Source organism: Staurois parvus, unplaced genomic scaffold, assembly GCF_062004578.1.
Source record: "Staurois parvus isolate SC_StPar_1 unplaced genomic scaffold, SC_StPar_1.0 ptg000525l, whole genome shotgun sequence".
NCBI lineage: Eukaryota > Metazoa > Chordata > Amphibia > Anura > Ranidae > Staurois > Staurois parvus.
This window is the reverse complement of record NW_028318321.1, coordinates 2,728,717-2,744,636: the sequence shown is the minus strand read 5'-3', so window position 1 is coordinate 2,744,636 and position 15,920 is coordinate 2,728,717. Positions and strand designations below refer to the sequence as shown.

At 39.6% G+C, this 15,920-nt stretch overlaps 1 protein-coding gene across 1 annotated transcript in view; it reads right to left on the bottom strand.

Annotated features, from left to right (window-relative positions):
• Positions 1–9,829: 9,829 nt before the first annotated feature.
• LOC149451693 (opsin-VA-like) overlaps positions 9,830–15,920 on the bottom strand; it is an 85,940-nt gene continuing 79,849 nt past the window's right edge. Inside the window, exon 5 of the mRNA XM_089690277.1 lies at positions 9,830–14,557. Coding sequence (XP_089546403.1) covers positions 14,339–14,557 — 219 coding nt within the window. The 3' untranslated portion in view covers positions 9,830–14,338. The remainder of the gene's footprint in view (positions 14,558–15,920) is intronic.

Sequence of the window (15,920 nt, the reverse complement as noted above, 5' to 3'; positions counted from 1 at the left end):
TCATGGCAGTGAATTATTTTTTTGGATACTGTGGAGAAAGGTTAAAACTTCTGTTAGGATTTTATTGTGTCTGTGTTCCCAATGGGGGGCTTCACTCTCTCTGTTTGGCCTGGTGGATACTGTTCCAAAATGTGTGTTGTCAATAGAACAGGAATAAAAGCAGAATCTGCCAATGGGGACACTTATTCTAGTGTCTACTATCTAGGAGAGCTTTACTATTAGAAAAAATGTCTCTCTTTTCCTCCTGTGCCACAAAGACATAAAGTGAGGAAAATCTCCCCAAAAATAACTTGACATCAACTATTCTTTTCAAAACTTAAAAATGTTCAGGCTTTAAATGTACTTCAAAGCTGAACACAAGGAATTATTTGTATTGCAAACTTACATTGGTTCAACTTGGTACAATGTAAGTATGCATATCTCATACCTAAGGGGCCACTGGGAAGCTGAAAATCACAGTAGTAGTTGCTACTACTACAGTCATAGTTTTGATTTGGTTTGGTTTGATTGGGTCTTGCTTAGGTTTGGTGTGAGTGACTTCCCCATTGCTCACTGACTTCAGGGTTCACTCACTTTTCCAATGCCACCATTAATAGAACTTTCTATGCATACAAGGCTTTCTCTGACTGGACAAGGTAGAGAGGAGGCGTGTTGATCTCTTGATCTCCACCTTGTCCAATCAGAGTATGCCTTGTGTTCATTTAAAAAAAAAACCAATGCTTTCTATGAATGGCGGTAGCACCAAACGAGTGACCCCTGTGGTCAGTGTACAAAAGGGATGCCACTTGCACAAAACCCAAGCAGGACTTGGAAGATCGCAGCCATCACTGTAGTAACACTGACTACTATGGTGATTTTCAGCTTCCCCAGTGGCCCATTAGGTATGAGATATGCATATTTACATTGTGCCATGACGAACCAATGTAAGTATGCAATACAGATCATTTCTGGACTTCAGCTTTAAGGAACCTAGATTCAAATCCATTAATGTTTGTAGGGCAGCTAAGGTAGTACAAGGACACCATACATGCCAGGCTATTACATGCATGCACGCACCTCTGGTGTTTCTTCAGAAACAGTCATATCATCTTTATCTTTCCATTTTAATCTGCAAAAATATATCTCTGGTATAGAAATGAGAGATCATTTTCTTAGCCACATGTTTTATATATAAACTGCAACAGTGACACCTGAAGTTTGTAAAAGGTACGGTATTGCATTTCATTAGTGTTGTTTAGTCTAGTTAATAAAATGTCAAATTTCAGTTATACATACATATCTCTAACAAAAAACATATTTTTGTGATACGCCTATATAACTTTGTTTTTTTTAAATATTTTCTATTAAAAAAAACCTAAATGATGTATTTATATATTTTCACCACCTTTATAGCGGTTACTAGTCCAAGTATTTTTTTTCTAAGTGTCGGTGGCGAAACAGGGGGCAATGGAAGGCAGCTATAAGTGGAATGTTACAATAATATAATGTTTAGTGTATGGAAACAACCATACCTCTAATACTGAGATGCTTTTTCACAGAATAATGTGTACAAAACTGATTTCTGAACACTGAAGCCAATCCACCGAATGAAATGGATAAACTCACCAGAGCAATATGCTGATCAAATTATAAATCAGCAAAATAGCATTTGCTCTGGGTGCGATGATCTGCAGAAGTATCCAAAGTGGGAAGCAATAGACTGCAAGTAGCCAATCAGCACAACATGGGACAGGCTTAGCAGCAGGCAATCATCATGTCTCCATAATCACAGGTAATGCTCGGGGAATCAAAAAGAATATAATGGTGCAGTACGTTTAAAACAAGTATGCTTTATTTAAAACATCGGGTATGCACTCACAAACAGTCTTGAGGAGCGTCCTGGCGTCACATCCACTAAGCCCCGTCCTACGCATTTCGTCATCCAAAGTCCTCACGTCTCCGCGTAGGGCGGGGCTTAGTGGATGTGACGTCAGGACGCTCCTCGAGACTGTCGGCTGTGTTATCGCGGTGAGCAAGGCTCGTCCCTGCTTTCTCGAGGCTGTCAATGCTGGTGTCGGCTGGACACCCTGTTTGTGAGTGCATACCCGATGTTTTAAATAAAGCATACTTGTTTTAAACGTACTGCACCATTATATTCTTTTTGATTCCCCGAGCATTACCTGTGATTATAGAGACATGATGATTACCTGCTGCTAAGGTTGTTCCATGTTGTGCTGATTGGCTACTTGCAGTATGTTGCTTCCCACTTTGCATACTTCTGCAGATCATCGCTCCCAGAGCAAATGCTATTTTGCTGATTTATAATTTGATCAGCATATAGCTCTGGTGAGTTTATCCATTTCATTCGGTGGTGGATTTTTTGCACGGTGTTTTTTGTTTGATTTATACAAGATTGCAGAATCAATTATCACTTGTGATGGTGGATGGACTTATATAATCACGGACATTATGTTGAATTTTTATTATTTATTATTTTTATTTAATATTTTTTGGTGTTTATTCACTATTTAGCGCATTCCTTTATTTGCTTATATTACGGACCTTTCTTTGGTCAGGAGTGCTGCTTTTTTTTCTATGTAGATTGTTGGCGCTGTTTCTACTGACATTTTAGAAGTGTACAATAGTTGGGCTGTGAGGTACAGAGTCACTGGACAGAAGAGTGCTCAGTAGTCCAGGCTGGGGTTGGTAGTGGAGGCAAACACGAGCAGGCAAGGGTAATCCAAGAGAAAGCCAAGTCAGAAACAGGATCAAGGATGTGCATCAAGACTGGATCACAGGAACAAGACTGAAGACCATACAGCAAAGAGTTCAAGTTTAAATAGACTGCTTGGTAGCAGTAGACACGCACACACATCCATGGCAATAATGAATGTGTACTCTATCGTCTATGCTCATAGAAATGTGCATGCCCATGCGTATTAGCTAGACAGCGTACCTTAGACTGAAGGCTGGCACCATGTTCATGACAGTCCTAGTTCCACTACTTCATGTTATGGGGTGACAACCGTTTCCCAGTTATGTTCCTGCATTGTCACCCTTTTGTATGTGTTCACTGGTGGAGATCACAAGCGCTTGTGCTGACACCTACAACTTAGATACAGTATGTTCTACTGTTGTCTCCATCAGGAAACTGAAGCATTAGAACCAATGGAACGTCTTTATTGTTGTCAGTGCCCTGTGGTGAGTGTAAATTTCAAGGCGTGGCATAAAGGCAGCTGTCACTGAAATTCATGTACCAAAAAATTACATAATCAAGTGATAAAGCAGCTGGAGCTTGCAGGTTCAGTACTCTGACGGCCAATGTAGCCATGGGAGACTTCAGAAAGGGCATGGGTTCAAATCCCTGTGCCGGCTATTACCAGTGAAGGGGCCACATCTTGCAAGTTAAGTACTCTGAAGGCCAGAGAAGCCATGGGAGACTTCCTGAAGATGTGGGGTTTAAACCTTACATTGGCACCTTGTGACCTTGGACAAGTCACTTTATCATACTATCACACAAGCCTTGTAATCCTTAGACTGTAGGAATAAGATGATTGTTGTTGCTGAATATGTGTTCAGCTTGTGTGTACAAAGACAGCCAATCTATGAGAGTGGCTGTTTATCCTAAAACTATTTTTCATCATGTTACATGCAACTATTACATCCAGGCCATCATTCACACAACCTCGACTTGAGCACCCATCAAGGATCGATCCAGTAACTTACATTCTGACACCACAGAGGCTACACTTCATAATCTGAAAGCTTAACCTCCAAGCCAACTCTATTGATGTGATTTGCTTTCACTGGTTAATTTATGACTGCTGTTGTAAAATCAATTAGAAATATAAAAGGGGATTAAAGGCCAAACTGATGAATTTTCCAAGATTTAAACCAGGGCCTTACTGTGAGGCAGGCTTCTAAAGACTCAAGCTGTACCCTCTTAGCCATTGCTTCAGTTGCCAAGCTAGCTGCACTAGCTTATGTAACATACATGCTCCCTATAGGCAGCTGTCACTGACATTCATGTACCAAAACATTACATGATCAATTGGTAAAGCAGCTGTAGCTTGCAGGTTAAGTACTTTGATGGCCAGTGTAGTTATGTGAGACTACCTGAAGGGCATGGGTTCAAATCCCTGTGCCGGCTCTTACCAATGAAGGGGCCACAGCTTGCAGGTTAAGAACTCTGAAGGCCAGAGAGCCATGGGAGACTTCCTGAAGATGTGGAGTTTAAACCTTACATTGTGACCTTGGACAAGTCAATTTATCACACTATGTCCCATCCTTCTAATCATTAGACTGTAGGAATAATATGATTGTGTTTCTGAATATGTGTTCATCTTGTATATACAAGAAAAGCCACTCTGAGCAATAGAAAGTGGCTGTTTATCCTTCTAAAACTATTATTCATCATATATATAACTATTATATACAGGCCAAAGCCATCATTCACACAACCTTGACTTGAGCACCCATCAAGGATTGAACCACCAGCTTCATTCTGACACCACAGAGGCTACACTTTATAATCTGAAAGCTTAACTTCCAAACCAACTCTTTTGGATGTGATTACCTTTTGCTGGTTGATTTATGACTGATGTTGTTAAATCAGTTAGTACAATAGTAGGGAATTATGCAAGATTTGAACTTAGACATCACTGTGAGGTAGACAGTTAAAGACTCAAGCTTTAACTGCTTAGCCATTGCTTCAGTTGCCAACACTTTTCACTAGCTTATGTAACATACATGCTCTCTAAATGCAGCTGTCAATGATATTTACAAATCAAAAAGTGACATTTGCTCCTGGGGAACTACCACAGATTACAGGTTATGTATTCTGAAAGACAATGTACAAATGAACGAATTCTTAAAAAGTGTTTGTTCCATTCCCTATGTTGGTCCTCCTGGGGAATGTACCATTGCTTGCAGTTTAGGTCTTTACTCTAAAGGGCAGTGAGACCATGGGATACTTCATGAGATTGTAGGATCCTATTGTAACCTTGGACAAGTCACTACTACACAGTGTCCAAGTTTTCACACCTTATACTTTGGGAGTTGTTGAATGTGCATTTAGCTTGTTCGATAAGATCCTTCTATATATATTAAAAAAAATGTTACTCTCATATAGAATGGCTGTTTAAAAGTGTCTAGTATCACCATATAATTATTTAGACATTGTTCTTTGCTCCAACACAGCCCTACATCAATGATAGTCTGATTTGACTGAGCATTGGTCAAGGATCAAACTGTGTTCTTTTACCAGCTACTTCAGGTAGATATTTAGTAAACTTAAATTGCAGCCTCCAAGCCAAACCTTTGGATAAATTATTATTCAGCTTATTATATTTAAGGGAGCCATTTGTCAATAAAAGCTGCCCAAGAGCATAATATTTCTAACTACCCCAGTGGAAAACACTTGGCTAATAGGTTCAATAGTCTGATAATGTAAGCCCCCTTGAAAAAAGGAAAGGTTAGAGTACTAGGTTTGTATACTTACGCATGTAGTTTAGAATAAATCTGTTACATTTCCAGGTGATTAGAGCTAAAGCTGAAGTATAAATGTTGCTTACCCTGGTTCTTTCTTTCCTCCCTTTTCATTACTTACCTTATTTTAGACCAATTGATGTCACTGTTAAGTCTCTGTGAAATGCAGATTATGGATGGTTTCGAAGGACCAACAGGATACTCCGCTTAAGAGCCCTCAGCTCTTATGTGCTTTTCTTAAACACACTTTTTGCACTGTACACCCCTGATGAAGCCTTGTTTTAAACTGAACCATGTTGGGTTAAGGGTTTTTTGTAGTCTCTAAATCTTTTTTGTTATTTTACATTATTGGCACTTAGATTTATTAGGGTAATGTGGGTTTAGCTGTAGGAGGAAAAGGGAGATTTTTGTGGACTGGTGGAGATAGTGGATTGATAGAAGTGAATTATTTTCCCAAGCAGGAAGGATACTGTGATATATTTGATTTTGATGGGCAGTTGAGCCTTTTAGTAATCACAGTAATCCTCAGTATCAATCCATGCCTTTGGGTTGTGGTATGTGGCCAGGATAGTGACCCTACACTATACACATCTCCACTTAAACAGATAAATTGACCAACGGCAGCTAAAGTCATACTTGCTGTCTGGTTGTTATCTCCCTATAATGAAGGCAGTTATATATCTGTTCCCTCATTTTGAATTTTTTCACTAACTCTTGCCCTATAAGGTTATACACCTTTCATCCTTATGGCTTCATTTCATGTTCTACATTATGTGTTTTAGACAGTTATGAATAAAAGTGAGGTTTTAGGTTATAGTGGATCTGGTGCATGGGTATAGTGCACCCCTGCTGTTGTTTCTTTATTATTATTTCCCATGTAATGACCAATATTACAGTATAAGTATACATCAGGTAGCTTTTTTTATTTGTTTTAAATGTTTGCCCTCAGCCCTGAAGCAAGTGGGCTGGATCTTGGGAGTTATAGAAATATCAAAATGCCTTTAGGGACGTCTTTCAGACTGAAGGAATGGCATTCCTAAGCTGGCAGCATGTGTATGCAGATTGTCATAGGTAACACCCACAAATGAGCTTCATGATTTAAAAAATGAAATCCAATTAAAGAATATGTAAATACAACATTTCATATTCTTGATATGTGCCTGCTGTACCATGTACTTATATGAAAATGTATCCTGTTCCCTTTGTATTGCTTCCTTTGTGTGAAATTCCTAGTGTTCCTGCCTGTTCCTCTGCTTTCCTGTTATAAACTGACCACACTAGGCATGATAACACACCTTGGTCAGTTCTCTGGCTGTGCTGGGAACTCATCCTGTTCTCCAATGATATTGATAAAATGGTATTGAGGTCAACTTTAATGGCTGAGAAGACTGAGAACCTGTCCTTCATACTTGCTCCATGTCATTGACTCACTGGTTAGTCAAGGCAGGATCATTAGGACAAGCCTATGACCAGCTTCTGAAAATAAGTAAAATACCTATGTGAGAAGCCTCCAATGGTAATTTACATTTTCTGACTTCCATGCCAGTAGCACTTAACTTGCTCTGCTTCAATATAAGTGATGGCCTTGGAGCTAATATGCATCACAGGAATCAAAGAGTAGCAGATTTCGTCTTACATCTCCCACATGGGCATTATACTTTCTGACAGATTATCTTCAGTACCCAGAAACCCAAACCCACCAAGAAAGGCTTCGTGAAGAAAAAGATGAATCTTGAATGTTATCAGCAGTCGATAAATTCTGTCTGAGAGTGCCAATATTCAAGAACATGGACGAAAGTTAAATAAATGCATTAAATTGTCTATTAATTGATTTAACCTCCACGACTAAATCTCATGACAGTGTATTTTTTATTAGCGTATAAGTTATACAGACAAACACACCAAAGAAATGGTATACGATAGACTGGAATTGTGGTGCTATGTACTTGCTAAACAATATTAATGGTGCTCTGTTTGATTACTGTATAAAATGACACTTTATTATACATTTGTGCAAGAGCTTTGGTATTCATCTGTGAACAGTAGATACACAAATACATTACAAGAACACATAGGACACAACTGTGTGATCGAACGACAATGAAAATGAGTTTATACACCATTACATATACATTGAGCTGTATGTGCATATGTGATAACACCAGTAAGAAGCAAGAAAATACAGGATAAAATGAAAAGACATGTTTTGGAAATGTATCTGCTTATAAGCAAATTCAACATTTAAAAAAGACAAATGATGTTTTCCAATGTTGACTTTTACACATAAATAGGACAGACCAAACCAACATGCAGAACTGGAAATTAAAGTGGGGTTTATGTTATCTAATGAAATATTGCAAACATAGAGTATTCTATAGTAATAAGATGGCTTCAACTCATGTTCATAAAAATTAAATAAATAGTCTGGATTAAAAAACTTTGCATTGAAGTGGCTGACAGCACAGATGTTCCAGTTGCCTATATCATCCAGATTCTGCATTTCTTTTTCCCATTCTGCATTGGTAACAAATGGGCAAAATGTGTTTTCCCTCAAGTAATATGATGTCTTTTGTTCTTTAGGCCCAATGACCAAATGAAAAAAAATATTGTTTCTATGTGGGGGCCCAGAGTCAATAGCACACTACTTCATCAATTCTTCATTCGAAATGGGATGAAGCATGGGGTGTCACTGTCCTCTTTTTTTGTTTGTACTCACCTTAGAGCCCTTACTTAGGAGAGTTAGGTCAAATCCTAATATTCACAGGATCAACACAGGCACAGTTGAGCACACAATCTTGGCCTATGCAGACTGTTCTACGTAACAGATTCAAGCAATTAATTACCTAATATATTAGCAGAACTGAAAGAATATGGGCAAATGTAAAACATTTCTTGTCACTTGATCTTTGGAGAAGAATGTTGGTTCTTATCTATTGTTACTTCAGGTATTTGTTGCTTAAAGTGAACATGTGCATGGCAAAGCAACAAGTTCACCTAATTGCCACCCCATTCCTACCACTAAAGGGAGGAAGTTATATTATCCCCCTTACCCAGAAGTAGTGGATATCTCTTTGCTTTGAAAGGCAAATGGAGTAGCTGTGGAGCAAATGGAAGGTGAATAAATCTAGTGGTGACAAGGGGTGGCAATTAAGTTAACTTTTCTCTGTTAAGTTAACTTTGTTTTGCCCTGCCATTCAGACTGAAATGTCCAAAACAGCTATGGTAGCCTCAGTCTTTTATAACACTATATTTTGCAGCATGTATGCATGCAAGATAGGGACCTTAGATTGTAAGCTCCTTGAAGGCAGCAACTGATGTGAATGTACAATTTATGTAAAGTTCTGCATAAATTGCCAGAGCTATATATATACCTGTAATAATGATAATGTTAGAACATTACTGTAACTATTACAATTTACATTCAGTAGCACTTTGTCTATAGCAGTTATTTGATCAGACACTCAAAGACTATTGTAACAAAAGATTCACTTTCACTTGTCCTTCAAGTAGTCTTCATTGCTACTGTGGATTTGTAGAGGGAAACACTGGAGGAGATTTCTCCTGGTGCACTCAGAATCTGGTGCAGCTGTGCATGGTAGCCAATCAGTTTCTAACATCAGCTAGTTAATTTAAGATTTGACAATAAAACCTGGAAGCTGATTGGTTTCTTTGCAGAGCTGCACCAGATTTAGCATATTGCAGTTTCAGTAAATAACCCAGGAGAGAAGAGCCTCTAAGTGCAATAAGTCTTTTTATTGAAGTCTAAATGTAGAAACACTCACATGTGTGAAGTAATCATAAGCTTAAAAACCGTGGTTAACAATAGTTAACGGTGGGGTGGTAACCCGGGTGAAGAGCCGTCATCTTACTGCGATGTGGGGAGGTCAGCTCTCGGGTGGAACAGCGTGGTTACTGGAAGGGAACAGCGGTGAGGCCGGCCGGGGTGCACGTCCTCCCTCAGAGCCGGATGGAACGCACGCTGGAACATAGCGGCAGAGTGGCCGTGATGGCGTCAGATCATGAAGCAGCTGCTTGAAAAAGGAGCGCACTTCCGCCTTCCACGGCCAGCGCATGCTCCGAAACGCTTCGCAGTGCACCCTGGGATCTGACGTCATCACGGCCACGCCGCTGCTACGTTCCAGCGTGCATTCCATCCGGCTCTAAAGGAGGACGTGCACGCCGGCCGGCCTCACCGCTGTTCCCCTCCAGCCAGCACGCTGTTCCAGCCGAGAGCTGACCTCCCCACATCGCAGTAAGATGACGGCTCTTCACCCGGGTTACCACCCCACCGTTAACTATTGTTAACCACGGGTTTTAAGCTTATGATTACTTCACACATGTGAGTGTTTCTACATTTAGACGAATAAAAAGACTTATTGCACTTAGAGGCGCTTCTCTCCTTTTCTCATCTACAGAGGTTGCTACAGCTTATTTGGAAGCCTTGCCCTCAGTGCCACATGGAATCCTACGCCCTTCATACAGTAGCCACTAATAACTCGATCACCCCGTACTACCATTTCCCAGGACTTTGCAGTGTTTGCGCTGTTACAACCCTTCCTCATTTGTTCTGAATCAGTAAATAACCCATACTGTGATTAAATTGACCACATGCAGTTATTAGGACAGATAGATGTTTCACCAAGAAAACAGGATGTTAAGACATCTACCCATCCCCAAACCTGATGTGGTCCTTTGTAGATTTAAATGTGTCAGCTAATATCATGTAACTATATCCAATCAGCAAAGTGAGGAACTGGTACCTGTCACCCAGAGATTTTCCTACAAGTTCTTTTGACAGAACTGTTCATTATCATAGCCCATAGATAAGCCCTGCAAGCCAATATTCACCTGAGTGTCTTAGGCTATGGAAGAGATTAAGGCAAACAGAGCTTTGCCCATGCAGGAGTTGTAGAATCAACCTTTGCTAATGGATGTGTGAAAATAGCAGTATAAGTCATGAAAATTGTCATTAATTGTTGGCAACATCACCACGGACATTACACAACCCTCCGTTTCATTAATCACAGATAAAAAGGTACTGAATGATAAAAGGAATCATTTATTCATCCAAATTTCTAGAAGCCAATTTAAAAGCTATACAAATCAGAATTCATCCATAACCATCCCTTAGCTTACAGTACATATACCTCCATTACCTAATTTATCAAAGTATTGAAAAATTTGGAACAGTGGTTCATTATATTTTTTATACAGTTGCACAGTGTTGGGACCAATTTATAACCACGGAGGGGAGGTACTACACATACTAACATTTGACCATTTCTTTGTCGATTTCCCTGTGCAGGGTATAGACTAAAAACTGAATATGGCTTAGATGTTTTGGGCATTAGTTCTGTGGTTTTCACTTTGATTTGGACCATACAGTGTCTATAGAATGAAAACTTTTTTTAGTTTTGAGTAGAGTAGGGAATAATTAAAACCTATCCGTTTATATGTTGCTGTCTTTTTGCCATTGGGAAGATTTCTCTTCACTTCCTGTCCTAGAGACCCAACAGGAAGTGAAAGGAAAATTCTACAAGGTGAGGGGAATTCCCCTCTTAGACAACTGTCTCCAGAACAAGGTGTCCCCATTTACTATTATCTCTTGTTATAGTGACAATTCTAATATTTAGAATTTCCCCTCACGTTCAGTTCATGTTATAATAGTCACCTGGACAAACAGAAGGGACATAGACAGCAATAAAATTTTTACAGGGGTACTAACCCTTCCCTTTTCTAAAAAAAATTCAGCTATACATACACATTAACCAATTTCTAATGTTCAGAAACATCTTTCAATAAAACTACAAAAATATGTAAAATTCCCAAAACCTGCCAGCCACGTATGACCATTTAATGGCAAACAGCAATCTGGCAGACCATCCTAGTAGATATAAGAGTTTTTCATAGATCTAAAGGAAATTAAAGTACCCCTGTGACCTTTTTTCAGCTGACACTAGGCTGAAGCCCGGTGTCGGCTGAGATCACTCAGCCCATACACTGCTGGGGAAAGATCCCGACTTTAAAGTCGGGATCCACCCCAGAGTCTGGAGTAGCACCTGGCTCAGCTTCTCAGCAAGCCGCTGAGAGCCTGAGCCAGCCATTCCCTCCCCCTCCACAGCCCAGTGCTCCAGAGAGTGCAGGGAGGGCCAGAGCAGACAGTGGTGACTGACAGTCACTGCTCTCTGCTCAGAGCAGCGAGGAGAACTCAGAGATCAGCAATCATGTGACCTCTGAGTTCTCACCCTTAGAGCTGGCGGGGAACAGATGCAGCATCCATCTAAGTAAGTTTAATTTTAAAATTAAACAAATTCCCATTCTTCTCTTTCAATTAAAAAAGCTGATGTTAGAAGCTGATTGGCTACCATGCGCAGCTGCACCAGATTCTGAGTGCTCCAGTTTAGTAAATCTCCCCTATTGTCTGATTTTTCATTCAGATCTGAAAATAAAACACAGATGACCTCACATTACTACATTCTAATCAATATTGTGGAATTGTGTGGCATACACTGGATGCTGGATGGGTGTGGAAGGTTGTATAAGAGCCGGAGAGTATTCCTTTTTGAAATACTGTAGATTCTGCAATACAGTCAATATACTACCAGCCTAAAGGAAGTTTACCGGAGGTTTATGTAGCTCCCTTCAACTGAATCACTTGTCAAGAATTTATCTGCATGCTTCTTGTCTACTTCATTACAGCTGCACTCTCAAAGGATGTGTTTAATATACATTATGGAGGAGTCATTAGAAGAAAGGAATAATATTGTTTAAATTTTTAATGAAATTCATTTTGCCACGAGAATAGCTAGTGCTGGCCATACACCTTACAATCTAAATACACAATCTCTTTATTATCCTTGATATTTACTAAAATATTTGTGTCTACTTAGGTGGGTTCTTGTATTACATAACTCTTCATAGCTCTAATGAAGATTGTTCAATAAGTTTGCAAGGTGTATAGCCAGCATACGAGATATAAACATGATCCCACTTGCAAAAAACACATAACAGAAACCAGCTGGCATTTTTAAAGGAACAAAGCCTTTCAATGGCACAATATACCACTCATGTAGTCCCCAGTTTAGGTCTAAACAGTCTTTGTCTAGTTAAAATTGGCATGTTCTTTACATGGGATAAAGCTCACTATTTGTATGATTGAGCTCCGGATCCAGAACAGATGGGATGGAGTCTGGATCCCTTCTTGCAAACAGTAAATTGTAAATGTGTGCATCCATCCTTACTTGTCCCTATATTGGTTTCGCTTTTGTTACCTCAAGGTCATACTTGGTAGATGTTACTACTGAATGTTCGAACAAGTGGAATGAATACTCACAAAACTAATGGATTGAGATGTGCAACTTTCCATGACCGTACAACTTCCAGTTTCAGAATTAAAGCAAACCTTCAACCTAAACCCTTTCCTTAATATTTAATAGTTGTGAGCAGTTAGAACTTCTATACATTTTTTATAGTTGTTTGTGTCCCAGCCAGGGGCAATTCCCCTCACCATCTGTTACTCAGTGACTGGCAAGACAGTCACGTATAGAGTTACTGAACACTATACATATTATGCCATATTAACAAACAGCTTACATCTGAACTTAACATGAACATCAAGCTATCATAACCTTTCCTAAATGCCTATCTTAACCATAGGTTCCGAACAGGCATCAGACCGCAGAAAAGTCAACAGAGGCCAACTGCTTCCAAGATAAAACCCTCCAATGAAGCCATGACAATAAACATAATCAAAGAAGGTGTCTAGGGCCAGATGAATGGAAGCCATTCAAGATCAGTAATTGCACCCCCAGCCATTACTTAAGATGAACCTGTGCTTTGCCCATATAGGGAAAAGCAAAAGGTTCACTTTACCATAGCCCTTTACAGCAGCATATTTCATATTTCCTTTCGCACGCCCTCCACTAAATTCAGCCAAGAGAAGTCCTGTGTGACCTAGGAGTTGCAGCTTACACAGGGCTATGGACACACCATGCAATGATTGGGCCAGTAAAGTAGTTGGTCTCCTTCATCTCTATACTTGGAATTACCTGATATTTCCTTTGGCTTCTGTCACTGAATGGAGCAGCAGAGGAACACATGACAAGTAAGTATATAATGGGGAAGAGTGGGAGATTAAAGCAAGCCTTTGGCTTTGCAATGAAGCCCAGTTTTCAGTATAGATCCTTAAATTACCCCCATAGGCAGGGATAGCTAATAGCTTCCCCTTTACTCTAAACTATTTATAAAGCTGGAAAAATACCTCTTTAAAATTATGTCATGCATTCATCAGCCAGAGCGCCTTTTCACCATAGTTCAAGGAGCCCTACAGGCGATCTTTCTATGGTAGATAAATAGTAATGAGTATTGAAAGATTAGAGCCCCTAGTAAGTTTTAATTACTGTCTGCTGTCTCTAAGGCAGTAACGGCAAATCTCCCTAATGGAGACCCAAAGAGCAAAAAACTTGCAAAAACTACCTGCTGGTGCAGTCCACAGAAGATGTAACTGTGTTGAAGTGGAATTCTAAAAAGAACAGTAGAAATTTTACCAAATTTAGAAAACTCTGAAGACCACATGTATATATGAAATAACTAATCTACTTATGATTCCTTTCAGGGTCATCTACAAAATTGACCTTTAAACGTGATTTTTTTTTTCATAGCAAATGGCATTCAAATGCATGTTGATTATCTAACTATCCAAGTCACAACTGAGCACTAATTATGAACACAAACTGCCAAAATGTTTCCACAAATCTTTGTTCAATATAAGGCCTTATCTTGTCTTATGTATTCTCCTGACCACGTCTTCCTTTGTGAAGATGGTGCATGTAGCAGCTCTCTGTTGGTGTGGTACACTTTGCACCCAAGCAGGTTACATTGGGAATACTTTGTTTTCCGTTATGGGCAGCTGAGCAAAAGAATTGCAGCTGCTCTGTTCCTCCTCAGTCTTCCTGTTGGATGTCATGTGCGCTGCTATGGCATGCATTTCTCCACCATTGCGATTCAGCACTGCTCTTTCCGAGGTTGCATTGTTGGACTCTTTAGGTTCCAGGTCGTGGCAATGGAACATCTGAAGCAGACATCTTCTGAACTGTGAAAAGAAGGAAAGTGTTAACTCTAAGTATAAATATGCAAGAATTTGATCAAACTATGAACAAGGCAAATATTTAAAGAGTTTTGATAGAGTAGAAAGGGCTAGAATAGAATCTCTGATTTTTTTTATGTCTTCCTCTCCATTGAAGACATGACAGGATATGAGAAGAAATCTTTCCAAAAAGACACAAGACAAGCACAGAGCTAGCATTTCAGAAAGAAGGTCAGCAATGACAGTCCCTGTATGTTCTTTTTTAATGTCATATTTATGGAGTTAATCATGGCTTAGAAACTTCCTTTTCTCCTCAATCTAATAGTTTTATGTTACATACTGACAAGGATTCTTTCCTATTAGATGTGGAAACTATCCCACTCCTCTAGACTACTATGCAGGCCTGAAAGAATCTTTGAAGGCAAATTAAGTCAGCCCTACCATATGACTCTTTATACAAATTAAAATAAATTGCATTTCATAAATAGAGCTACTCTTTATTTTTATACCTTGGCCAGCAAAGTGGATATTAATCCAATTGCATATCTCATATAATGTTTAAAATGTTGATGTAATTTAAAAAATTGTCAAAATCTGTTTAATATATTACTTGGTGCTTTTGCCATTACAGCCCTTGTCCAGGCACTTCCTGCTATGAGGTAACAACTGTCTCACAACTGTTCCCCTGAATTGTCACATACATCCCTGGCGGACACTATAAATGGATGCGCCAACACATATTGCTTGGTCCAGTCCAGTCAATATAGGGAAGTTGGCCCAGAGCAATGGTGCACAGTCGACGCTTGAGTAAGTGCATGCACACAAGAAGTAGCTGAAAAGGCCTGGTGAACAGTACCTAAAAGCACAGAAAGGATAAACAAATAGGGATAGCTGCTATTTAGGAAAAAATACAATTGTTTACAAACAATGCTTTAGCAAACTACGTCATCTGGTTAGGTTTCGGTCCACTTAATAGTAAAACTATTATGTCCACTTAACATCTGATACACCTGAAAGATCTCCTCTTTGCCTCTAATCAATAAATGCACAACTTGGGCAGGCTAGAAGCAAAATTTCAGAGAAGAATTAGGCTAGGGGTTAGGTGGTCATTTGCTCATGGGTAAATACTAATGTAGCGCCCCTCTAGATAGCCAGAGGGAGCTGGTGTTCATTTTCTAGTAAGGAGGGCTGAGTAGCAGCCTGGGTGTAATAGTTAGCAGGGTTGAATTTGGGTCAGGGCAGAAAGGTTCTGCAGGTCAGTTCCCTGATACCTCCCCCTGCTCTAGAGTCTTGAGGAAGATTCTAGAAGTAGTGGGAAGGGGCCCACCTCCAGGCAGGGATGCTGGAAAAGAGGAAAACTCAGACCTCA